Genomic DNA, 25,905 nt, shown 5'->3' with positions numbered 1-25,905 from the left:
ATATCTTGCTTAAATGCCAAAGACTTTTTTTCAAATACAATACAGTTATGTATATTTTATAATTAATCTTTCACTTTAAAAAGCCCTGTACCACTTTCTTGCGAGTTGCTACAAAAAGGGGGTTTTAAGTCCTAGAATATTATTTGACCTATTCAGGTAAATAATCTCTCATTGACCTTGAATTCACATTTTCTCTTGATAAAATTAAAGGTGATATGCAGTGTTATGTTAACAATGTGACTAGATATGTTTGGATGAGGGAGAGGTTCTGAAGGAATAATTGAGAGGAATAATCATAACATTGTTATTCAAAGATATGATAAAAGTTTTACAGTACAGAGTAAAAAACCATATATATAAATCTTTAAAAACTTAGGATAAAATTGATATGAAGGTATTGCAGGAGCTATTGAGAATTCATGTTATGTAGGATAAGTTGCTGGGTGATATTACAAGACTTTATTATGGAAAGAAAGCATGAAAAATTACATGCAGATGAGAGTAACTGGATTGATGCAAATGGGGGTCTGAGACATCTTTCTGAACGGAGTAATGCGAGGAGTCAGTTGTAAGTTGAAAGTTGGGGAAAAGAGAGACAATAGTTTATAAAGTGTGGAATGGTTAATGTGTACAGATAATCCAGTTTGTTTTTCTCTGAGGCCACTTACTGTCAGTAACAACGGCTCAGTGTAAAAGAAAATAAGTATTTGGGAGGCTGTGCGTTTAAGGTCAATGTTGACTGATCAACAAAAATTTCTTAACTTCATAAATTATATTTCATATCCACGATGAGAATGTTTGTATACCATGGCTAAGAACCACTGATTTACAATCCTGTACAGCACCAGTGTATTTACCTGTATAACCATCAATATGTCAAAATATTATAATATATATACAGTATATATATATATATATATATATATATATATATATATATATATATATATATATATATATATATATACAGTATATAATACACAATGTGTTTGGATTACTACCTTTTATATATATATATATATATATATATATATATATATATATATATATATATATATATATATATAGCACATATATAGATGTTTGCTTTGTGTGTTTGTACATACTATTCATATACAGTACAGTATTCATACTGTACATACATTCACTTGGTATATACATACAGTATACTGTATGTTTGTATGACAGTATGTATATTTCTGTTTTTGTGTACAGTATTTATGTATAGTATTTAAGTCGCCTCATGCAACATAATGGTGTAAGACTGGATTCTTTATACTGTACATTTAGCTGGTAGAGTCATGCAGTACTACTGTTACTGTTTTCAAAGTACAGTAAAGAAATAATCAATGAGATTATTGTTATTGGTAACATTTTCATTTTATCAATCCATGGTGTGATCTCATTACTTGATAGATAGGTGAATAGCTCTCTGAATCTAATTGGATCCAAATCTGATATATTTCTGCAATTACAGCATTATTTTAATACCGCCCATGATAACATGGGACGTATCAAATGCCATGAGGTTAATGTCAGAAACGATAATTTTGTGACCTACATTGACACACACAAATTCCTTATCTTAGACACAAAAATGTCACAATATTGGGAATAAATCGTGGGTACTATATTTACAACTTCTAATCTACTGATATTTTAAAGAAACGAAAGCTACCAACCTTCTACAACAAGAACTGCAACTACTGCACATGGAGCTAGCTTCCTTCGAATACAGGGCTATCAGCCTTTAGATAAAATCCTAACAATTTCATACGGGGCTGCACACCTTTAGAAACAGGAATGATAACATTATTATGTAAGACAACCAGCCTTTTGAAATGTCATTGCTGAATATGCCACCAGCTTTTGAATGCAGGTTACCAATTATCAATAACAGGGCTGCCATTCATATGATTAAATAATGGGAAAACCCAAAGGATTGATAATGTCACAATAATATTGCAATTGTTAATGATGTTATCTGGGATTAGGGGCCTCCACACATTTCCACCTTCAGGAATCATAAGTGTGAAGTCACTTGTTCTGTTGTGTGTGCTCACAATGGTCAGTATTTTGCTTATAAGGTAAGGTGTTTACTATTCCAAAAAGCTTTTCTTCAAGTCAACAGTCGCTCTCTGCATTATAAATATACGTGTTTCTGTGTTCAAATATACGATTATGGAACCACAACAACAAAGAAAACAAAAGCTGCAAACTATATTTTCAATTAAACTGTGTGAAATAATGCCATAAATGAAAAAAAATTACTAAAGTAAATGAAATGTAAATTTACTAAAGGTCAACTTTTGCTTTAAGAAATTCATTTAACATGATTGCATTGAAGCTAAACCTTACAATTTTTATTCTAATTTTAAAGAATGAGAAAGCAAAGATTAACTCTTTTATTATTAACAACATAAGTTGTCACTCTTGAATATACTTATTCAGAAAATTTTCCTTAGTCACCAGATATTCATCTTTTAGACTGTAAAATGTCTGAATCATTATGTTCAAAGCAATTCTAAGATGCTTCTCTTTAAAAATCCTTTTAAGAAATTTTTAATTTATTCATAAATTATTCATCTCTAAAAATATCCTCGATTTTTGCTACGATAAATTTTGACATGAAATACAGTACGTAATGTTTGATCATTAATATACAGCAAATAGCACATAGAATTAACTTACAACTGTCTCTTTAGATGTAACTAGATGCTGAAGAATAGCTGTACAGTATACACTTATACAATTAGCAATTACACTTCTCAAAGTAAAATGAACTAAAGACATGAGTACAGTACAAAGAACCATGTTATTAATTGTTAAACTCATTATATTAACAATTACTGTATTAATTTAATTAAAACTAAATCCCCAATGAAATGCAACACTTACTGTAAAAGTGCTCAGACATTCTCTTTACTAATCAGATAACTAAACAATATGCTTTAGAAATTAATCAATAAAGCATCATACCACAAAGTTTGCTAGTTTTCAGCCAAAGAGTAATCAGACTACAAACGGTATCATCTGGTCCTTTTGGTTACTGCTGATGACACCAATACTGCGATCCCAAACCAAGAAAAATTGTAAAAGGAATTAAAAAAAAAAACAAAAAAAAACAGTACAGTACCAACTATAAATGGCATTAGCTTGTCCCTTTGGTTACTACTGATGACACCAATGCTGACAAAGAACACCAAACCAAGAAAAATTGTAAAAGAAATTGGAAAAAAACACTACTGTACATACCTAAATCCACATCTTTTAAGAGGATATTACAGTACCCATGATCCACAGCTATTGCACCTTACTTGTAAGAATCAAATTAGATATATAAGCTATAAATATGTTCAACAATTTTCACATTATTCAGCGCTAAGGATATAACAATTCTGGATACACTTACCATTCTTTGAGAGCCAGAAATGCACAAGGAGATGCAGTTTTAGACACACCACAAGATAAGTTTTTAGTCAAAGACTTGCCTAAGGCCAGTAATATTTCTATAAACATGCTCTATGATCATGGATTCGTTATCTTAATAATAAAGATAGTACTACAGAATGATGTTATTGTGTGGAAAGAGTACATTTGATTATTCAATAGTTATCAGATCAGTATTATTTTTATATTTGTAACAAAGAAAACAGTCTTGGCATACACTCGCACCTCTTTCCTGCAAGTAAAGGTGTTGAATAAAAAAAATTTATGTTTTAAATGTACCTTGTCCTAGCGACCTATAAGAAAACTCATCTCCAATTTGTAATTCTTAAAATTGGTCCATCTACATGGTAATTCACTTGTAATCTTACATGCGTGTAATAATTTTTTCAGCAGTTACCATATAGTACCAGTTAAAAGGTTGTGTACATTCTATATAACATCTGAATATCCACAGCATTTGTAGCCTTCAAAATAGTTCTTTACTTAATGACATTTATTTTGCTTAATTCAATCAAAGGTCCTTCTAGCCTACCAAAATCACCATAGCAGCTATCAAGTGGCCTTTTATAATATTTTATATAATAATACCAGCAATCTGTGAAACTGAAAGATTATTTAAAACTTTACAAATTAATAACAGACGATATGTTGTCCATTTACAGTTTTGAGAAAAATGTTATATGCTTATCCAAAGAAGCACATAAGCATACTGGCAGGTTATTAATGCTTGGAGACCTGTGTCTTCAAATCAATTACAGTATATCTAACAATCATAAATCTATCTGCATGTACTCTATCTTTACTTGATTTCTATTGCTGACTGACGAAAGGAATTAAGAGTACTCTGCATGGCAAAACCATTGGATGAATACAAAAGTAACAGCAATAGAATAGACAAATATTAAACATGATCGTATAGTTTGCTTTGATATAGACATCTGTCATTCACTGTGCTTCATTTCAATTGCCAGTTGCATTACACTGAAATAGTTTTAGTATTGGAGTATTCTAGGAGAATTTCAAAATGGTTAAGCATTTTTGACCACTGAAAATATGAGAACTATGATATCCCTATACTTTAGGTTGAATTAGCATAAAGTTGTCTTTAATCTAAAAGAACATAGACTGGTCTGCTTTTTCAGGATCATGGTATACAACCTTCAACACCAAATCAAATAAGACCTTTTTGTCTCCTTTCCTTTTTCTTTCCCAATGCTGCAGGAGACAGACTCTGACGAAAAGTGGGTAAACTTCACAGTTCCTGGAACGACATCCTCATCAATGTACCATTCCAAGGAACATACACTAACAGACTTGGAACCCGGAGCATCTTATTACGTTCAAATCTCCGCCAAGAATGAATTTGGTTCTAGTGACATTAACGAAACATTTGCTTTCACAACGTTTGACCCAGGTGAGACTTCCGCGCAGCCATACATATTGTTGTATCAAATTTCATAAAAAATTTCTTTTGGGCAAATTCCAACAAGTAATCAACATGCATCACTTAATAAGAAGTATTCTAAGCGCTGTATCGCTAAAGGGTTAATAATTAAAAAGGGATTACCTTACCAGCAATCTAATAAGAGAGATTTGGCTTACATGGCTCTCAGAGTGCTTAAATATTGTATTTTAATTCTTGCTTTACTATTTTCATAATTGGTCAGTGATGAAGATTTGCTCCAATTAAAATTGCCTTTGTATTTACTGTGTATCTTGCTTGCTATACATAATCATTTGTATCCATCGTGAAATTTTAAACGTGAATTGTAATGTAAAATCCACAAAATTAATTTGTATAAAAAGCATTAAATTTTTTGTCAATAATGACATTTTGAATATGTAATTTCATAAGACTGCAATTGTGTTTCATGTTATCTGGTGGCATGCAATTGTAATTTTTCTGAAAATGAAAAATTTCACATGTACATTTACAGTACATGCTGTGAATCCATTTAGCATTACACATACTCACGAGAAACAAAAGTTGTGTACATATCAACACCCAAGCACATGGGGTTCCAATTGTAGGAAAACAGCATGTAAAGTTTTAAACCTCTAAAGGATACAAATAAAATTAACTTTTTATTTTTTAGCTTAGGTCTAATCTATTTCACAATTAGAAAACAATTTTTCTGTGGGCATTTTATGTAAAACTTATTATAAGTACAATTTCCAAGGGACCATCATTGTTCAAGCATTATAAATTATCTTGTCACACTGTTGAATTTTCTTATTTCTTATGTTGTAAGGGCTAATTCATCATTACTTGAACCTTAGAAATACCTCAAACTCGTGTGTATGTGTCTGTATGTATGTTCGTATGCCTGTCTCTCTTTGAGAGCACGTTGTGCATTCAGAAATCCTAGTATGTTTCCCTAGTGCTGCATCTTCACACAGACACAAAAAAGCTACTACAGTGTTCCCAATGTAGCATGAAGCAATTTTTGTATTATAGTGTATCTCTCTTTTGTAGTTCCCAATCAAAGTCAAATTATATTTCAGTGATTTGTAGTGTCACCTTCCCTTGTTTAATTTTTGGAAATTGTTCTTTTTTCAGCTTAAATCAATGATTTTCAGTTTGTCCACTGCCCTTTACCTATGAAAACAGACCATAACGAGTACTGTACTGTGATGCAAGTTCAACTATTTGGAACTTTGCCTTAGATGTTCATAATTTTAAGTAGAGCTGCTTTCACTACGTGCATGAATAATTATGGTCTTTTGTTTCATCACTGAGATTTGTTTGTATGATACCACACAATCATGCATACGTCTAAATATCATCGTTAAATGTCTTGAATAACGAAGTCCTTCGACGTAGACCAAATCCTCAGAAAAATTTGTGTGCATGCACACATCCTGCACATCTTTCAGTTTTGTGTATCGCATGAATCCTTTGTTTCCTAGTTGGCACAGACCCTCCTGATGACCTTCTCCATGAGGAGGTAATTCCCAACACCGACCAATATCAAGACGTAGTTTCAGAGGTGGGTGGAGTCACAGAGTCGCAAGCCCCGCCTCTCCCTGAAGTGGACATTGCTACGGCCCAATCATCTATCATCAGTCCTACCGACAACATGACAGAAATGGAGGAAATATTCCAAGAAATCTTCAAGGAAAATGAAATCCCACCAGCAGGTAGCCACACCTCTACTGATACATAGAACGAAAGAAAAAAATATCCATACTCTTCACCATGTGATTCAAAGGCTACTGTTGCTATGGCCTCTATGACTAAATTCAAATCTTTCCCCTAAAAAGACCTAGCCAAAGGGAACTGGTTTGTTTAATGTCAGTTTTGTTGATCACTGTGCTCCCCCGCAAAGAACACAAAAATGGTAGAGTATTTTAATGTTACTGTATTCCAGTACATATTGTAAATATGGTAAGTATAAAGAGCTTTAAAATATGACTTGCCTTTCATATGATAGGTTGCAGAAATTTTCATACATCTGTTTTCCTCAAAATTTGTCAACGTTTTCTCAAAGTATGATTGGGTAATGACTGAATGTATGATGGTTTGGAATGAACAGAGTAAATTGGTGCCAATGAATATTCAGTATACAGTACTTAGCATCAGCATCTTTCGTTTATGTAGTCCAACAATCAACCATAATTTTCTGGAAAAAGAAAACTTATTTTAGGAAAAACAAAGCAGAAAAGCATTTATAGTAGAAATACAATTTCTGATGATCATTGAAGGTAATGAGATGTAAACCATCTGTAGAAGTAGAGAGATAAACTCAATAATACTGTTATCCACTGATTGATTGATTTGGAGTTGTTCATGAATATGTCTGGAGCAGATAGGGACTAATAGATGCAGCATATCACTCAAAATCATCTAGAAGGATATTTGAAAGCAGTGAAACAAACCTAAACAAAAAATGCCTCATATATACAACAAAGCTATAAATGTCAGCATAAAGATTGCAGTGCTGCAAGAGCCCGTGTTTGGCTGCAAGTGACAGATAATCTAAAAGCAAGCAAGCAACTGTCAGCCAGGGTATGACAAATGGAAATTCATTAAGGCACATCTGATCAAGGCTTACCTATGTTTTGCAATCTACCTACAGGGATTACCTCTGAACTACTACCAACTGTTTGAGCTAAACTCGTATTTCTAGTGGGTGGAATGTAATAACCTCTAGAAAATATATTACCTTTGAATGCAATCCACATGAATAATGTTCCTAAAGAATACCATAAATAATTCTATAACACCAGGAACTTTCTATCCCTTCTATAAAGAAAGATGGAGAGCCTCCATTACGTACTTTACTAATTTATTGTACCAAAACTAAATTGGTGTGGGGATGAAAGTCTCCCTCAGAGCACATTATAAGCTCTATAAAAGCTATACTCAAATAGGTAGAACGAAATCTCAAAAAAAAAAAAAAAAAAAATCATGTTTATCAAAAGTTATAATCTGCACTGAAATATAGAAATGCTTCCTGCATGTGAGGTCACAGTGGCAAAGCAGAGAACCTCCCCCCAAAAAAAAAAGAGAGAGAGAGAGAGAGAGAGAGAGAGAGAGAGAGAGAGAGAAAATTTTCTGTATTTTTTTATTCACTTGACACAGTTATTCAACAAAATGTCCATTCATTCAGGGATCATGAAGCCTCAATTTCCTGTAGATTACCTCATTATATGCCCAGACATGCAAGCAGTCTATACGTGCCAATATATCTAATGGTTGTGACCATAAACTTTGCCAGGACACCTTTTGACCTTTGTAAGGACAGACAGTACTATCCTGGAACTGATTATATGTGGCTAAAAATAACTAATCCTAAAAGAACAACGTACAGTAAAATCTCACACTGCTCACAGCTTATAATCCCTTTTCAGAAAGGTCTGCATTGCCTTCTCTCTAAAAGTGGAATTTGACATGAAAAAAGATCTTGTAACAGAGCCTCAAATACATTTCAAAAACTCCAATGACTGACTAAAAAGCCATCTGTACTGTGGACGAGATGACATTTTTTGGGGAGGAATAGGATGCGGAATGATCCAAGGCTAAGCCAATTTGGAGTATAATGCCCCCTTAAGGATCTCAGGAAGCACAAGAATAAGTAGTTGTGAATCACCCCCCAAAAAAATCGCTGAACATGTTTGGATTAATTGGCAAAGAGCTGTACAATACCTATGCCTCGTATCATGAAATACTCCCAGAGACAAACTAAAAATCTATAAACTGAAATAAAGAGAAGGCTTTCCTGGTTTTGGAACATCTTTTACAACATTCAAGAATGCATCAAGGGACTCTCCTGGGAGGACCCTTTAACTTTCGGCACTATTTAATCCAAAATTTGGATTCAAAGGATTCACAAATAAAAACGAATGCCATTATTAGAAGCTGAGATAAAAAAAGAATTTGAGTTAAATGATCATAAGGCATTCTGGTATAGCAAACTCCCTTTTATTGATACTGTATGCTGTAAAAATATGAATGTACCTACTCTAGATGCATTTATGTATTTCTTAACACTAAAGAGAAAAACCAAAATGTTTTTGTAAGAATAAGCTTACTAGTTGCTATACTATAAAATACTATGCAAAGTTCAACCCTCAAAATGAAATATACCCCAGTTAAATCTTAACATACAATGTACGAAGAGGATAAAATTTACCCTTAAAAGCTCTCATAATATTTAATCCTACAATACTTATGATTGCAAAGAAAGTATATTTGTCTTAATATTCTAAATAAAAACATTATCTGAATAAAATAACTTAATTCCCAATCAAGATGTTAAATAATTTACAATTTGAAAAGAAATAAACTAAACACACTACCACAATTTTTTCAGTGTGAATTCACATACAGTATGCACTTGATCGTAATGTCGAAAGTTTGAATATAAACGGACAAAGCCATAAAGTCTCTTTCCATATTTATTACCATAGTGAGCCTAATAACTAATTTCCTCATTTGCTTGCAGTTATCACTACTTACCATCATTCAAATCCAAACAAGAAGCTAAAGTACTGTACAACAACAAACAAATTCCTAAAAAACAGAGAATATTTTTTTGATATGCAATGACTTTTTCACAATTTTAGGTCTTTTAATTGTATTGCTCATGTTAGTTGAAAATGCATTTTAATGATCATGTACAGAAAAGGTAAGACATCAAATTATTGTTTAGAGCCAACGTGGCAATGCATTTATCCAACTATTTCATAAAAAATTCTGAATCCATTTTTTGCAGTGGATAGAATTCCCAATATGTGCAGTATCAAGCTTCAAAAATATTCATCTTGTTTTCTTTTTTATGATTCCTTTCATCTACATATCTATTTTTACATTGAATTGCATAATGCTTAGTTTTTCTTGTTAGTAAATATAAAAAATTTGAAATATTTTGTAACAAAATGTTTATGAAAGGTAATGGGAATGAAACTTGCAAACCTTATATTTTGTTTTCGTTATTAATCACGAAATACCTACTTCCATGACAGAAAAAGCATCGGTGTCAGACGGTACCTCAGAAACCTTCAGTTTAACACCAAGAGAAAAGCGAGCTCAGATGGTTGCGTTAGTAACTGCTATAAGTTTATCATCTTTTTTCTTTTAATTTGCTGTGAGGTAAGTTTTTTTTTTTTTGGAAACATATTCCTTTTTTTTATATTTAGTAGTGTATTAGCAAGTATAAAACTTTCCATTAGCTTTTAGGCAATTAAATTCCTGTAGCCTTATTAGAAGAATTATTATTAGATTACCCAACATTCTATTAAAAGAGTTCTGTTTGCAATGATTAATAAATATAAACTATTCAGAACATTGCCTATCTTTATGATTGTATACAGAAATTTGAGTCTTTTCTAACTGCTTGACTTATAACATATCTAAATGTATTCATCCTTTTTCCTTTGCCATCCATCAAGGATCTGCACAAGTAAGCTATTTTTCTCGAAGTTTATATTTCACTTTTCACACAATCCTACACAGTAAGTGCATGGAGCTGCTTAATTTTACTCCTTTAGGATACTTGTCTATTCATTATCTCATCCTACAGAATATAGCACTGTACTATATAGCAAAGTGGTAAGAAACAGAATCTTAAGTGGTAAGAAACAGAATCTTAATAATAAAATATATTTTGATACCTCTCAGTCACATTCCTAATACTTTATATATACCGGTATATATTGACTCATTGGGGTAATTCAAATGAAAAGTAATCAGTTATGTCACCTAGTGGGTCGGGAAGTAGGGGAAAACTTGCTGGTATGAGACTGATGTCTCACCTGGTAAATACTGAAATGCAATTAGCACTTAGGTCCTGACTGGGCATAGGGTATTTATATGACACCACTTGAAACATCTTAAAGTGGTATAACATGCATGCATGGTACTCTAACTTGTTTGTAACTCCTACATGAGGATGTTATTGTTGTTGTTGTTGTTGTTATTACTTGTTAAGCTACAACACTAGTTGGAAAAGCAGGATGCTATATGCCCAGGGCTCCAACAGGGAAAATAGCCTAGTAAGGAGAATCAACAAGGAAAAATACAATATTTTAAGAACAGTAACCATATTAACATAAATATTTCCTTTATAAACTATAAAAAAACTTTAACAAAAAAAGAGGAAGAGGAATAAGATAGAATAGTGTGCTCGAGTGTACCCTCAAGCAAAAGAACTCTAACCCAAAACATTGGAAGACCATGGTACAGAGGTTATGGCACTACCCAAGACTAGAGAATACTGTTTTGATTTTGGAGTGTCCTTCTCTTAGAAGGGCTGCTTACCATAGCTAGATAGAGTCTCTTCTACCCTTACCAAGAGGAAAGGGACCACTGAACAATGACAGTGCAGTAACCCCTTGGGTGAAGAAGAATTGTTTGGTAATCTCAATGTTGTCAGGTGTATGAGGAAAAAGAAGAATTTGTAAAGAATAGGCCAGACTATTCGGTGTATGTATACGCAAAGGGAAAATGAACTGTAACCAAAGAAAAGAATTCAATTTAATAGTCTGGCCAGTCAAAGGACCCCACAACTCTCTAGCGGTAGTATCACAACGGGTGGCTGTGCCATAACCAGACTACTACCTACAACAGTTAGAAGAGGGGGCACACTGACTAGGTCCTTCAGTAGAAATATTAACAGGCTTCTAGCATCTTCTCCAGAGTTTTTCCCTTATGAGGTGATCATCAGACTTGTTAGTTTTTTTCTCACCTACAGTATACTGTAAACTCATTATCAAGCTTTTTACTTGCAGACAGTTGTCCCTTATGGTATATGAATCTACTCAGTTATTGCTCTGGTATTACTCTTGGGAGACAACACAGTACATTACCCTCAAAACGTGAGGGAAACCTACTTTTGAGGGAAAACCCTCCCTCCTACCAAGCTTCATGCAGGAAAGGGGGATATTCAATTCTCACTCTGCCTATGGAAGATGGCAGCTTGGCATAAGTTAGAGTGCAAGTAGCATTGTCTCCAGATTAATAATGGTTCTTAGTGATGATGTGTCATCAGTTGTCAGATGATTTCAGCTTTGGAGGTGGTGTGACAAGTTCAATAGTGCTTGAGTTCTTGGGTCTCCCATATGCACACTGGGTCCATGATTTTCACATTGAAACCCTGGCCCTAGAGCAGGCGATGCAATATTTCTTTGGTAATTTGTCGTACTGGATTTCCTATTCTAGCCTTTAACAAGAAAGCATTCGGAGACCATACAGCACCTCTCCAAAAGTATGGTTTTCCCCAAATCAACTTTTTTGTTGTATGTCCAAATGTCATGATTAGTACATACTGTATAAGCAATGTGACCTTGAGGTAACAATTATAGAAACATGTTATTTTCCTTAGTAAAATAAATTTTTGAATATACTTACCCGATGATCATGTAGCTGCAACTCTGTTGCCCGACAGAAAAAACCTACGGTCGGGATACGCCAGCGATCGCTATACAGGTGGGGGTGTACAACAACAGCGCCATCTGTCGAGTAGGTACTCAGGTACTTCTTGTCAACAAGAACCAATTTTCTCCTCGGTCCACTGGGTCTCTATGGGGAGGAAGGGAGGGTCCTTAAATTCATGATCATCGGGTAAGTATATTCAAAAATTTATTTTACTAAGGAAAATAACATTTTTCAATATTAATCTTACCCGATGATCATGTAGCTGATTCACACCCAGGGGGGTGGGTGGAGACCAGCATACATGTTAACATTAGAAGCTAAGTATCCCGTATTTCATTTTAGCAGTTATTCAAAATAACAACATAAAATAAATAAGTACCTGGTAAGGAAGTCGACTTGAACCATTACTCTGCCTTTTTAAGTACGTCTTCCTTACTGAGCCTCGCGATCCTCTTAGGATGCTGAGCGACTCCTAGGAGCTGAAGTATGAAGGGTTGCAACCCATACTAAAGGTCCTCATCAAAACCTCTAATCTAGGCGCTTCTCAAGAAATGATTTTGACCACCCGCCAAATCAAGTAGGATGCGAAAGGCTTCTTAGCCTTCCGGACAACCCAAAAATATTTCAAGAGAAAGATTAAAAAGGTTCTGGAATTAGGGAATTGTAGTGGTGGAGCCCCCACCACTACTGCACTCGTTGCTACGAATGGTCCCAGAGTGTAGCAGTTCTCGTAAAGAGACTGGACATTCTTAAGATAAAAGACGCGAACACTGATTTGCTTTTCCAATAGGTTGCGTCGAATATACTTTGCAGAGATCTATTTTGTTTAAAGGCCACGGAAGTTGTGACAGCTCTAACTTCGTGTGTCCTTACCTTCAGCAAAGCTTGGTCTTCCTCATTCAGAAGGGAATGAGCTTCTCGTATTAACAGTTTGATAAAATAGGATAAAGAATTCTCTGACATAGGCAAAGATGGATTCTTAACTGAACACCATAAAGCTTCAGACGGGCCTCGTAAAGGTTTTTAAAATAGAACTTAAGAGCTCTTACAGGACATAATACTCTTTCTAGTTCATTTCCAACCATACGATAAGTTTGGAATATCGAACGATATTGGTCAAGGCCGAGAAGGCAGCTCGTGTTTGGCTAGAAAACCAAGTTGTAGAACATGTAGCCGTTTCGGATGAGAATCCGATGTTCTTGCTGAAGGCATGAATCTCACTGACTCTTTTAGCTGTGGTTAAGCATATCAGGAAAAGAGTCTTAAAGGTGAGATCTTTCAGGGAGGCTGATTGAAGTGGTTCGAACCTGTCTGACATAAGGAATCTTAGAACCACGTCTAAATTCCAACCAGGTGTAACCAAACGACGCCCCTTCGTGGTCTCAAAAGACTTAAGGAGGTCCTGTAGATCTTTATTGTTGGAAAGATCTAAGCCTCTGTGACGGAAGACTGATGCCAACATGCTTCTGTAACCCTTGATAGTGGGAGCTGAAAGAGATCGTTCTTTCCTCAGATATAAGAGGAAGTCAGCTATTTGAGTTACAGAGGTACTGGTCGAGAATACGGATACTGACTTGCACCAGTTTCGGAAGATTTCCCACTTCGATTGGTAGACTCTAAGGGTGGATGTTCTCCTTGCTCTAGCAATCGCTCTGGTTGCCTCCTTCGAAAAACCTCTAGTTCTCGAGAGTCTTTCGATATTCTGAAGGCAGTCAGACGAAGAGCGTGGAGGCCTTGGAGTACCTTCTTCACGCGTGGCAGACGTAGCAGGTCCACCCTTAGGGGAAGTGTTCTGGGAACGTCTACTAGCCATCGAAGTACCTCGGTGAGTATTCTCTCGCGGGCCAGAGGGAAGCAACTAGCGTCAACTTTGTCCCTTCGTGAGAGGCGAACTTCTGCAGTACCTTGTTGACAATCTAGAACGGAGGGAATGCATATAGATCTAGATGTGACCAATCTAGTAGAAAGGCATCTATATGAACTACTGCTGGGTCCGGGATAGGTGAGCAAAGTATTGGGAGCCTCTTGGTCATCGAGGTTGCGAAGAGATCTATGGTTGGCTGGCCCCAGGTGGCCCAAAGTCTCTTGCATACATCCTTGTGGAGGGTCCAAGATGTTGGAATTATTTGTCCCTTCCTACTGAGACAATCTGCTATGACATTCAAGTTGCCTTGGATGAACCTCGTTACTAGTGAAAAGTCTAGACCTGTTGAACAGGAGAGGAGGTCTCTTGCGAACTCGTACCATGTCAGAGAGTAGGTCCCTCCTTGCTTGGAGATGTACGTCAAAGCAGGGTGTTGACCGTGTTCACCTCCACCACTTTGCCTTGAAGGAGAGACCTGAAGCTTTTCCAGGTCAGACGTACTGCCAGAAGCTTCTTGCAGTGAAATGCATTGTCCTTTGACTCGAGTTCCATAATCCCGAGCATTCCCTACCGCCTAATGTCGCACCCCAGCCTACGTCCGATGCGTCCGAGAAGAGAACGTGGTTGGGAGTCTGAACAGTCAGGGGAAGACCCTTTCAAAGGTTGATAAAGTCCTTTCACCAAGTCAGACCAGACTTTATCTTACCGGAAACCGGGATCGAGACCGCTTCTAGCGTCTTGTCCTTTTCCAGTGAAAAGCTAGATGATATAGAAGAGGACGGAGGTGTAGTCTTCCAAGTGACACAAATTGAACCACGGATGACAGTGTCCTAACCAGACTCATCCACAGCCTGACATGGCAGTGTTCCTTCTTCAGCATCTCCTGGATGGATAGCAGGGCTGGGGGTTGATCGTCTTGTTCAGCAATGTCCTCATCAGAGGGTTCCTCATCCGAAACTGATGAGGAAACGGCAACGGAGTGGGCAATGTCTGACTCGCTGAATCCGGTCGCACTGGTGGATGCGTGACGGAGCCGGACACAAGATCATGGTACTGCTGCACAGTCTGTGAACTGTCAACCATGGAAACGCGAGGAAGTACAGCGTCAACCCGAAACTGTCTAGACTGTCTGGGTTGTGCAGTCAACCCCCTACAGGGTTGCTGAGGTTGCCGCACTGCGTCACAACAAGTCACCTCTGCTGGTTGTTGAACGTCTTCCTAGTGACACACTGAACGTCCACAACCACCTCCGAGAGTCGCTTAACGTCAACGTGCGACTGGCAACCCACACTGGGTCGCACCGGTGGAGGAACCATCTCAACTGGCGGACGTGAGTAGGATACCTCAGCGTCAACAGGGCGTACAACCAACCGGTAGGAAGGTTGTTGGCTAGAAGGTTCTTCTCCGTAAAAAATCCTCTAACAAGGACACAAGCTTGGACTGCATGTCTTGCAACAAAGCCCATTAGGGTCTATGGGAGCAGGTGTGGCAACAGACGGGGTTAGCGACTGAAGCGGAACCATTTACCATCCCTGGAAGCCTTGTTATGCTTTAATTAAAGTCCATAGGAGGCTAAGCAGCTTAAGGCTCCTCTCCAAATGACAGAGTCCTCAAAGGAATATCAGAAGGAGGGAGAACAGCACTTTCTCATCTACAGGAACCATGTCCGAGAAAAGCTAGCTTATCTCAGTGAGGGTCTCACTGGTGCAAAAGCAGCAGACCAGAAGGCAACGTTATGTAACTGCTTGACAGTCTGTGAACTGTCAAAAACTGAACTGTCAACCACAACAGGTGCGTGAGGACATACAGCACTGGTGCATTAGTAGCAGACCAGAAGGCAACGTCATGTAACTGCTTGACAGTCTGTGAGCTGGCAACAACCAAAGCTGTGTGGGGAAGCCTCAACTCCTGACTGACTAGTCTGCTGCGGGCGAGTGGCGGTAACCACAGTGGGTTGCGGAGGCTGACACACCGTGTCAAAACACGGCAGCTTGTGGTAGCTCACGCACGGCAACGGAGTGCTCCGTGTGTCTGTGGGAGTCAGCATGCGTCTGGCAGGGTCGACAGCGCATGGGTGGAGGAGCTCTCACAACAAGAGTGTGGGAGCAGGCAGCCATGCTGGGCGCACAACCGTGGCAGGTTGTAGGCAAACGGGTGCATCGTCAACCTTCTCCGCAGTCGGAGTGTGGGAGCAGGCAACAACCAAAGCGGAGTGGTGGTGCGTGGTGGGGACTGCCGTGGGTTGCGGAAACTAACGCATCGCGTCAAAACACGGCAGCTTGACTCCACCTTCCCACTGCTGATGCGGTAGCTCACGCATGTTAACGGAGGGAGCCGCACGTTGGCTAACGTTAACATGCGTCTGGCAGGGTTGATTGCGCATCGGAGGTGGAGCTCTCCGCAGCCGGAGTGTGGGAGCAGGCAGCCTCAGCGTGAGCTGGGCGCACAACAGTGGCAGGTTGTAGGCTAACGAGAGCAGTGTCAACCTTCTCCGCACGAAACTCCTGCATAACCGCAGCTAACTGAGTCTGCATAGACTGCAGTAAAGACCACTTAGGGTCTACAAAAAACGGCAACAGACGGAGCTACTGTCCGTTGTGACTGAGGGTCTAAAACAGCTGGTGCGGCAACAGACGGAGTTACTGCCTGTTGCGGTACCACCTTGCCTCTCTTGGGAGGTGTGCAGTCGTCGGATGACTGCAGCGAGTCCGAACTGACCCAGTGGCTACACCTAGGCCGTTGGACTTGCGCGGAAGGGACCGACTTGCACTTAAAAGCTGCAAGATTTGGTCCATGGTTTCTTACGAGAAACCTCTTCCGCAGACGAGGAAAAAATGGGCTCTCTCGTCTTTGTGTGGGTGGGGCGATCTCACGTCGGCAAACGTGTGTAGATACGCCCGAAACCACGGAGGGAAAAACGTCTGTTCGTCGATCAAGGCCTGTGGAACCCATAAGTCGTTCGACATTACTTCTCCCCTGGGCTTGGGAGCTTGTAAGAGGTCCCGGACTAGGTGAACAACTGGCACGAACAGACGAACCCTCGGACGCAACACTGTAACACTTTGCGCATATCACTTTATCACTTTTGATTTTCTGTTTGCACTTATTTCACTGAAATTGAAACTTTAACTGATTTCTACCTGAAACACGCAATCCTATCCTTCATTAAAAGGTAGTAATTGCGAAAACAGTTTTACAATGCAACAGAAAAACATAAACAAAGATAAAGAATTCAGTGGCTGGAAAAGAGACTAAACACTAGATCAAATAAACTACGGTTACAATCTCTCACCGCATAAAGCCTGGGAACAAGAATAAAACCCTAGAAACGTTTTACCTTCTTCCCCTACAGCGACTAGGGAGAAGAGAGAAAAAACGAGAACAACGTTACCCGCTTGAACGAAACGTTTATTCTCCTCTCTCTCCCTCCGTCTCTATCTCTCTCTCTCTTCTCTCTTGATTAGCACCTGAGAGAAGAGCCCAATTATATATCGTTAAAACATGTTATTTGCTAAAGGAAAAAACTGAAAGGTTTCCCAAATAAAAAGTTCCTTTATTTAGAATTTAAACCATTTAAGCTAAGAAAGAATGAACGAAACGCTAGAATCGGTTTACTCTTACTGCAAAGTGAAACCGTGATACACTCTCTCTCTATCGTAACGATAGAGCGCAAGTTGAACGTTCTGAACGTCAACAACTGCGGAGACTAAAAACTAAACGTTAGTTCATCTTTGAAAACAGTACGAGACTATCAAAGAAAATCTTCCATAAAACATTAAAATTAAAAAAGTATTAAATTCTTTAAAGGTTAAATACGATATAACGGGCTCAATGTTAATTAACTTCGGTTCCAAGTTAGGACCGCCTACTATTAGGAAAGGTCGCATATAAACAAACATAAAAATTTATTTTTTATAAGTTTATAATAATTGGAAAGTTAACCGAAGAGGCCTAAAAAGGCGGAGAGATATAAAATAAATGGATCTATAACGTGTTAAGCAAAATTACCAAAAACCTAAACACACTTCCGTCTAAGGGAAGGGTCGGCCATTTAAAAGTGAAAGAGAGTCCATAATCTCTTCGTCACCATAATTAAATCTATCCAAAACGAATTCAAGTTTTGAAACGAAGAAAAAAAAAAAAAAAAACCCCTGCATAGCGAAAGCTCAAAACTGGAATAGTGTACTTCACCAAATCGTTGTGAAAACAAATCCAGTTAGGGACGGCGTATTTAGTAGGTCTTGCCGGTGGCACGACAGAGGAAAAATTGGTTCTTGTTGACAAGAAGTACCTGAGTACCTACTCGACAGATGGCGCTGTTGTTGTACACCCCCACCTGTATAGCGATCGCTGGCGTATCCCGACCGTAGGTTTTTTCTGTCGGGCAACAGAGTTGCAGCTACATGATCATCGGGTAAGATTAATATTGAAAATTTACAAATTACTAAATGAGTACCTATAGTTATAATTCATATAGTTCCGACTGGATGCTTATCAAAACCACAAAAAAATGCCTAAAGTCATTTTCTCCTGGTAACTCATGACTATAATAATTTCAAAATGATGGTCTATGAATTATGTTTTAACAACTAAATCACCGCTGAAAAAATCTGAAGCACATGACTAATCTATGGTGTGATAAAATAAAGAAAATACTGTACAGGTACTTTGTTATGATATCTTCAATACAATACTATAGTAATAATGACCTTGCCAGGCTGAGTGACATCCACAGTACCAAAGTAAAACTTACCTTTCAAATAGGCGAGAATTATTCACATAAAGACCTCCATATACCATGAACTTTCTGATTATACACTATGATTCAAGACGATATGTTCTAGTCAAGTTTCAAATACTGTACAACATCTGGACAGACTTCCTTTATTAATATGGATCACCAGTGCAAAGAGTACATCTGGGTTTTATGGTACACTGGATACATTACAATCCTAAAAAAATAAAACAGATCAACCTTCATGATTAGGATATTTAGTCACCAATTCCTCTATATCTAGCTTTCTTCCTCTCTGTGTAGCTCTTGATGGCTATTTTTTTTCTTTTCGCATTGACAAGATAAATGAGCTATTAATAATACAAAGGTTTCATAACTACTCTTTGGTTTCACACTATGTATAACTGAAAACTTTCTTAGCAAATTTTACTTCAGATAGCAAATTTCTATATTACCATTTTTTAACTGCTATTTGAAAAAAATTCATTGTTCCATGACTGTGTATTAAGAATGAAAATGAACCTTATAGAAATTCATGGTTTTAAGAGATTACGTTACAAGCACCATACAGGGGCACACACAGCAGAACACTAGTCACTACTTCAACTGTACTATACAGTATCTGTCTAAACTTCAAATTTAAACAAATTAAATAAAATAAAATTAACACATTTTTCAAATACTATAAATCAAAATTTTCTATTTCTTAACATAGGATGGTGATTAAATCAGAGATATGAATCAAGCGACGTACAAGCTTTACTGAAAATTACTAAAATGGGTTTTCAAATGTCAGTATTCATTTGTTTTCATAAGAAATAAACACATCATCATATAATGTACCTTCAAATGTAAGTCTCAAATCTTATCTCATGAAACTAAGCTTAATTTAATTTTTTCTTTTTAGGTTGTGAGGCGAATAGCCTTTATCCCAGGCTTAGAGATGTACTTGGGTGACAGCGATCTCGCCATTGAATGAAAAAGAAATACCTCAGAGGCCTAGGTATTGCTGGTCCTGTCTATCAACTACGAAGAAATGTATCAAGGTTCTGATAGTATTTGGGACGGGTAGAATTACCTTTGACCTAAGAGAAACTGCCTGGAAGTCCGTGTATCTAACTCTACCCTTGACCTGAAAAGAATGCATTATAACTTTCACAGCATTTGCAAGTCTCAGGCTTGCCTATGACTCAAAAAACAATATTCCAGATCCATGGAAATATCAAAGTAAATAGGCAGGCCTATGACTAAGGACAATATACCAGTGCCATGACAGTTCAAGGGAATAGTTAAAAGAAATGCATCAAGGCTTTGGCAGCTCTTAGGCATAGGTAAAAGAAATGCATCAGACCCTTGATAATACTTTGGTATAGGTAAAGGAAATACACCAAGGCCCTGTCAATATTCAGCTGAGCCCTAGAGTAAAGTAGTCCTACTTGCAACTAGAAAAGAATGACAAGAATGAAAGTCAATCCCCACCAATCACAGGGAACTGGTTCCGAGCATATTGAAAAAAATAAGTGAATGAGCAGGTCTCCGTTGATTTTAAGCCACTCCCTGGTCCTTCCAAGTCAAACAGCATAATATGATCATGGTTCATGAAAATCTTTTCTTATAAGTCACACCACAGATTAACAATGTTTATTATTAGTATGATGTACACTATACACGATGTATGAGCAAATTGTGCAATGAAATCACAATAAGGAGCTACTTGTACTAAACAGTATATTATATTCACGGTACTATCTCTCCTTGTAGTAAAAGTAAGCATCCCCAAATCTTTCTCATCTCAATTTTTCCTTTTGTCTCTGAGTAACATAAAAACAAAATTTCTTTTCACTTCAAAATCATATTTGATTTTCAATAGCACTATAAACTCTTATTCCTTATTACATTAATTCCCTTGGTATTCTATGTTGTACTAAATTTTAGTACTGTATAGGAGATCTCTTGAGATATCTTAAATCTTATAAAATTTTTCTTACTTCTCAAAACTTAAATACTGTATTCGAGACATAAATATTATAGTAGGACTTAAAAATTACGATGTACTACCCCATGGATGGCATGGTACTGCTTGTATGTAGCTACCCCTTCATAATAAATATTAGGCAAGATTTTATAGAAAATACAGCAAAGACCAAAACAGCATTCCGTGCAGCGAGATCTATTAATGAAAGAACAAATATCCGTGTATCATTATTTACGCTCAAGTAGTCATTAGAAAATTGAAATACTTGCAACATTTTCATTACAAATGCTCAAGTTAGGTACAACTACACTGAAAAAGTATATAATTGGGTAGTCACTACTGTACCACAGACACAAAGTTATACCTGATCCAAAGACCAAGAAAATTGATATGTATCAAGAAGGTAGTATTTAATAGTATTAATGAATAATTTGATAAGCTCTTAATAGTGTAGTAGATATTTATAGAATCTAAAGGAGATGAAAGAGAAGCTGTGTCATGAGAGGAGGGTTGAAACCCTTTCTATTTGGAGATTCAATTGAACATGGCAAATCATATAATTTTGAATCAAACGTTCATTAATATTCTTTAGAAATAATATCCTGTAGTTCTTTCAATATTCTCACTGAAACAACTAACTATACACCCAACCACTCCACTGGCCTTTGGATCTCATTACAACCAACTGCCGCTCATACTAGACCTTTTCATACCTATCTTGCTCTATGTCAATCCCATCATTAAGTGTGTCTTCAAGAATCAGTAAATTTACAAGGATTTCTAGTACAAGTAATATGCATTTTAGTGAAATAAGTATAAAGGATATACTGTACAGCATAACATTACAACATTTATACAAAGTCCTCAACTCTTATCAAAATTAATATGACAAAAAAGAAGATTTAAAAGCTTTTCAAGCAGATTTCATGTGCAAAAAGTGAGTTAATATGAATGAAACTATACATTTTAAGGAAAAGGTTAATATAGAATGACTTGCAAAAACCATGTGCTGCAATGAATGGATCTGCGGGAGTGCAATTTATTTTTAATACTGTAAAAGACTAAGCAAGAAAAAGACTACTAGCATTACTGATACAACACATGCTCTTCAAGCACAATTTTTGAACTATTGCTTTTAAGTGGAATAATCCTTTAACAGTACAATTACACCATTTAAAAATTCATACACAATAAATCATTACTAATAGGTGCCAAAATCATATTTATCACTAAAAAAATTTCTTCTACTATTTGATTATCACACATTTCTTTGCATAGATGTACATATCAAGATCTGCGGTTTGCAATGTGATAATATTGCCACCTAATACCTCTCCTAATATCTATGAAAGTGACAGTCTGTGCTCAGGTGAACCATATATACCCAGAGTTATCAAGACAAAGTATCCTTGTGCATAGTGTAACATATCCTTCACATGTAAGTATTAAATATAGACTTCCATATACCTTTTTTTTTCAAGTGAACAACTTTTAAAATTTGCCTCTTGTACAATACTGTAAAAAGTTATTTCATTCCACTTCACTACCAGAACTCATGTAAGACTAGTATGTTTGTGAAAAGTGATGAGGGAAAGGAGCAGATACAGTAGCTACAATCCAAGAGAGGAAACTTCTTAAAAGGGAGGAGGGAAACCCTCATCTGTTCACTCTAGAAAGCCATGGACTAATAGTATGTTCTCTCACATTCTACATAGCATAGTTAGAATAAAGATATTTCATATTTCTTTTGTCTGTGTAAAAATCAACTGTGATTTGTGTAGTTGTTAGTTCTTTAGTAATGTCCTATGATAATGTAATGATTACCATTATAAATAAAAAAAACTGGTGTAAATTAATTCTTGTAAGAATCCTTGTTTTATTTCATTTTCAATTCTTAGGATATTCTAATTGAAATTTCATAGATTATCTTTAGTTACATGTGATTAAAACTGTATGTAAACTAGGTCTGGCAACCTAGGTTCTCTTAAGGTAGAACCCTAGAACCCATACGAGACACCAAAGTAACTCATTCGGATCATTTGTTACTTCTCTAAGTGAAGACACTGTAAATAATGAAAATCTGGAATCGGTGATTGATGGATTTTGAGATTTGCTAAAAAGTCAGGAACCAAAGATGAAATGACCTGTCTTCAGTACTCAAAGTGAGAGAGCAAATACGACAGTCCATGTGATTTGCCTATGTGCTTATCTGAAGCCAAAGCATTGATAAAAACCATTTTTAGGGTAAGCTCCCTATCCATTGTTAGTCTCGACAGTTCATATGGAGTTCTCTTTAAGGACTGCGAACACTTGGTCACATCCCAGGCTTGAAGTCAGATCTCACAAGGAGGACAGGTCTGTTGCATACTTCTAAGCATGGATAATTCCCATGAGGAGGAAATATTTACTCCTCTCAGTTTCATACCCTGGCTCAAGGCTGAAAGATAACCTTTTACTAGTGAGACTGAGGGGTGGTTTTCCGTCTTATGTACGTCAAAAAATCTGCTACATGCAGAATACACATAAGAGAGGATTTCCTGAGGTATCGGGACTTGTCTTGTACTGTCTTGAGCAAACAGGCTCTCTCTCAGAAGAGGTGCTGGATAACCTCCACCCATGAAGTGATAGAGACTTCACTGAGTTGTGAAAACTCTGCAGGTAGGGCTGAAGAAGCAGGTTGTGCCAACATGGAGCTCTTGTGGAGTCTCTACTTGAAGAGGCAGAAGGTCTGAGTACCATTCTGGTAGAGGCCATATAAGAGTTACTAGAGTCAACTTTAGATCTAGGGATGATAAAAATTTATCATCCTAAAAAAGCATATACATCAAGGCTATACCAGGGGTGCTGGAACACGTCCTCTAGTGCTGTTGCCAGGTCTGGCAATGGTGAGCAATAGACTGGTAAATTCTTGTTGAGGTTTGTGGTGAACATGTCTAATGATGTGTTCCCCCAACAAAGTCAAGAGTCTTGTCACTACATGGGGATGTAAAAGACCACTCTGAATCAACTATCTGAGCCCGGAAACTCAACCTGTCTACTATGACATTCATTTTACTGTACTTTGTAAAAATTTCTTGAAGAATGATTCATGGGGTTATGGATGTATGTCTCTCTGAGAAAGAGTGAAATCATACAGTCATTCTTCTTTAGGGCATGTCTGACTGGGATAGACATCTCCATCAAGAAATGAGTCTGATCACTGAACTTGTTCAAAGCTGAAAGATCTATTACTGATCTCCAGTCCCCAGAGGACTTTTTAATTAAAAAAAAAAAAAAGCTCAAGAAGCCTGGAGGCTGGTCTCAAACTTTTTCTAAAGTGCTCTTTAGCAGCACTAGTCTGCACCTCTGACTGATAGTAAGACCACATTGTCTGAGCTGGAATGAGGGAAGGTGAAGTGCTGTGAAACTGCCACCTCATCCATTTCTCTGCCAGGTATCCCCACACTGGTGGTTGAGTGAGGGAATTGCTGACCCTAACACGACAGACCAGAATTAAAGAGCTTCTGAGACTCCCATAGCGTGGTTCTGGGGTCATATCTACTTGTTTTGGTCTAAGGGCTGGTTAATCTCAATATTTGAGGAACTAAAAGATCTTGCCAGGGAAGCTCTGCCCTTTGCTGAGGAACTCCTCCACCTACTAGGTGGCGAACGAGGAGAAAAAGGATCATCAGGATCTCTTATAAGAACAGACCTAGAGAATCAGCCAATCTCTTGAGTCTTCTTTTGGAGTCTTTGCTCTCCTCTCTTTTGGATCCCATCAGAAAGGGTGAACAAAGGTCTCCTGTAACTTCTGAGTGTGTAACACCTTTAGGAGACTTGATCTGAAGGTGGTTGTCCAGATGAAAAATGCTCCAATGATGGTTCAGTGCTCTCAAAGGGCCGCAATAAACAACCATGAATGGTGACAATCTGTAATTTTCAGCATAGGATTGGCATCTTAGCTCGCTTATGTACCTGAGGATGTGAATCTAACGCCAAAGCCCAGCCAATTTCATCAGAGTTATTTTCCTGCGTTCAGCAACAGTCATTGGATTGCGCCGAGGACGTGCGGAATTGCTGTCCTTGCAAATGTCTTTATTATCTACCCCAATCCCAAGTATATCCAGGTTCAAAAGGGTAAGAGTGCAACAAGAGCAGAAGCTTGCAAGCTGACTGGTGAGCGAGCTTGTGTGCGAATAGATTGGAGAGCACCAGCATGTGACTGCTCTATCTTCAATGCATAAGTGCAAATAAACAGGAGAGCACTAGTGGAGGTTCTCCCATAGGAGAGCGCTCCAGTCGGTAAGTGAGAGGGTGGGTGAGTGATCGTGAGCAGATGAGATGGTGAGCAATCCATTATGTGCAGCATCCCCTGAGACGACAGAAGTGGTGAAAGACTTCCCCAGAATCTTCTTGGTTGTTCTCAATCAACTCCTGATGAACGTTTCGTACGTTTCCTACCCTTCAGGGCGTACGCCTGCCACTGCAAAGAAGGCTGCTAAAACCTGCACTCGGGACATGGGGATGACTGCAAACAATCATGGCCCCTACAAGAGGCACAGAGGAGATGAGGACCACACTCAGTTTAGCCATAAACCAGTTGCAAAGTCCTCTTTTCTCCAGCAAACATGTACTTATTGCTTCCACTCTGTCTCTAACAACCATTCAATTCTTGCAAAAGAGAAGAAATAAGAAAATTACGATACTATTTTGGTAGCTATTTGTATATCTAGTAGAAAGCGACTGAAACAAAAGTGAGGAATCTCTGACTGGAAAGGGGCGGTGCTTCTCGCGTCATACCATCCACAGTTGCATAACTATTCGTTATCCAACTTTAACAACCAATTCCAGCTCATGCTGAAACAATATCACCTAATTAAAGGACAAAGGGTTAATATGACCTGTAGGAACAAGTTTTCAAATCCATTTAATATACTTTTTCATATTTATAGTAGATTCAGAACAAAATACCTTGTCTTTAAACCAAGTTCAACAGCTGTTCAAACTCAAGGCTAACTGCTTAT

General features: G+C 37.5%; 1 protein-coding gene across 5 annotated transcripts in view; it reads left to right on the top strand.

The window, feature by feature from the left end:
• The window catches only part of LOC137617237 (protein amalgam-like), a 33,926-nt gene extending 11,172 nt beyond the window's left edge, over nucleotides 1-22,754 (top strand). For 2 of the 5 annotated variants that reach the window (XM_068347195.1, XM_068347194.1), the window contains exons 9-12: nucleotides 4,672-4,864; nucleotides 6,361-6,591; nucleotides 9,919-10,045; nucleotides 19,835-22,754. In XM_068347195.1, coding sequence (XP_068203296.1) covers nucleotides 4,672-4,864; nucleotides 6,361-6,591; nucleotides 9,919-10,034 — 540 coding nt within the window. In that variant the 3' untranslated portion in view covers nucleotides 10,035-10,045; nucleotides 19,835-22,754. The remainder of the gene's footprint in view (nucleotides 1-4,671; nucleotides 4,865-6,360; nucleotides 6,592-9,918; nucleotides 10,046-19,834) is intronic. The other 3 variants (XM_068347197.1, XM_068347196.1, XM_068347198.1) reach the window with 3 other exon arrangements.
• Nucleotides 22,755-25,905: the final 3,151 nt, after the last annotated feature.

Source organism: Palaemon carinicauda, chromosome 23, assembly GCF_036898095.1.
Source record: "Palaemon carinicauda isolate YSFRI2023 chromosome 23, ASM3689809v2, whole genome shotgun sequence".
Classification (NCBI taxonomy): domain Eukaryota; kingdom Metazoa; phylum Arthropoda; class Malacostraca; order Decapoda; family Palaemonidae; genus Palaemon; species Palaemon carinicauda.
Note: the sequence above shows the minus strand (reverse complement) of the source record. Positions and strands in the feature narration are given on the sequence as shown.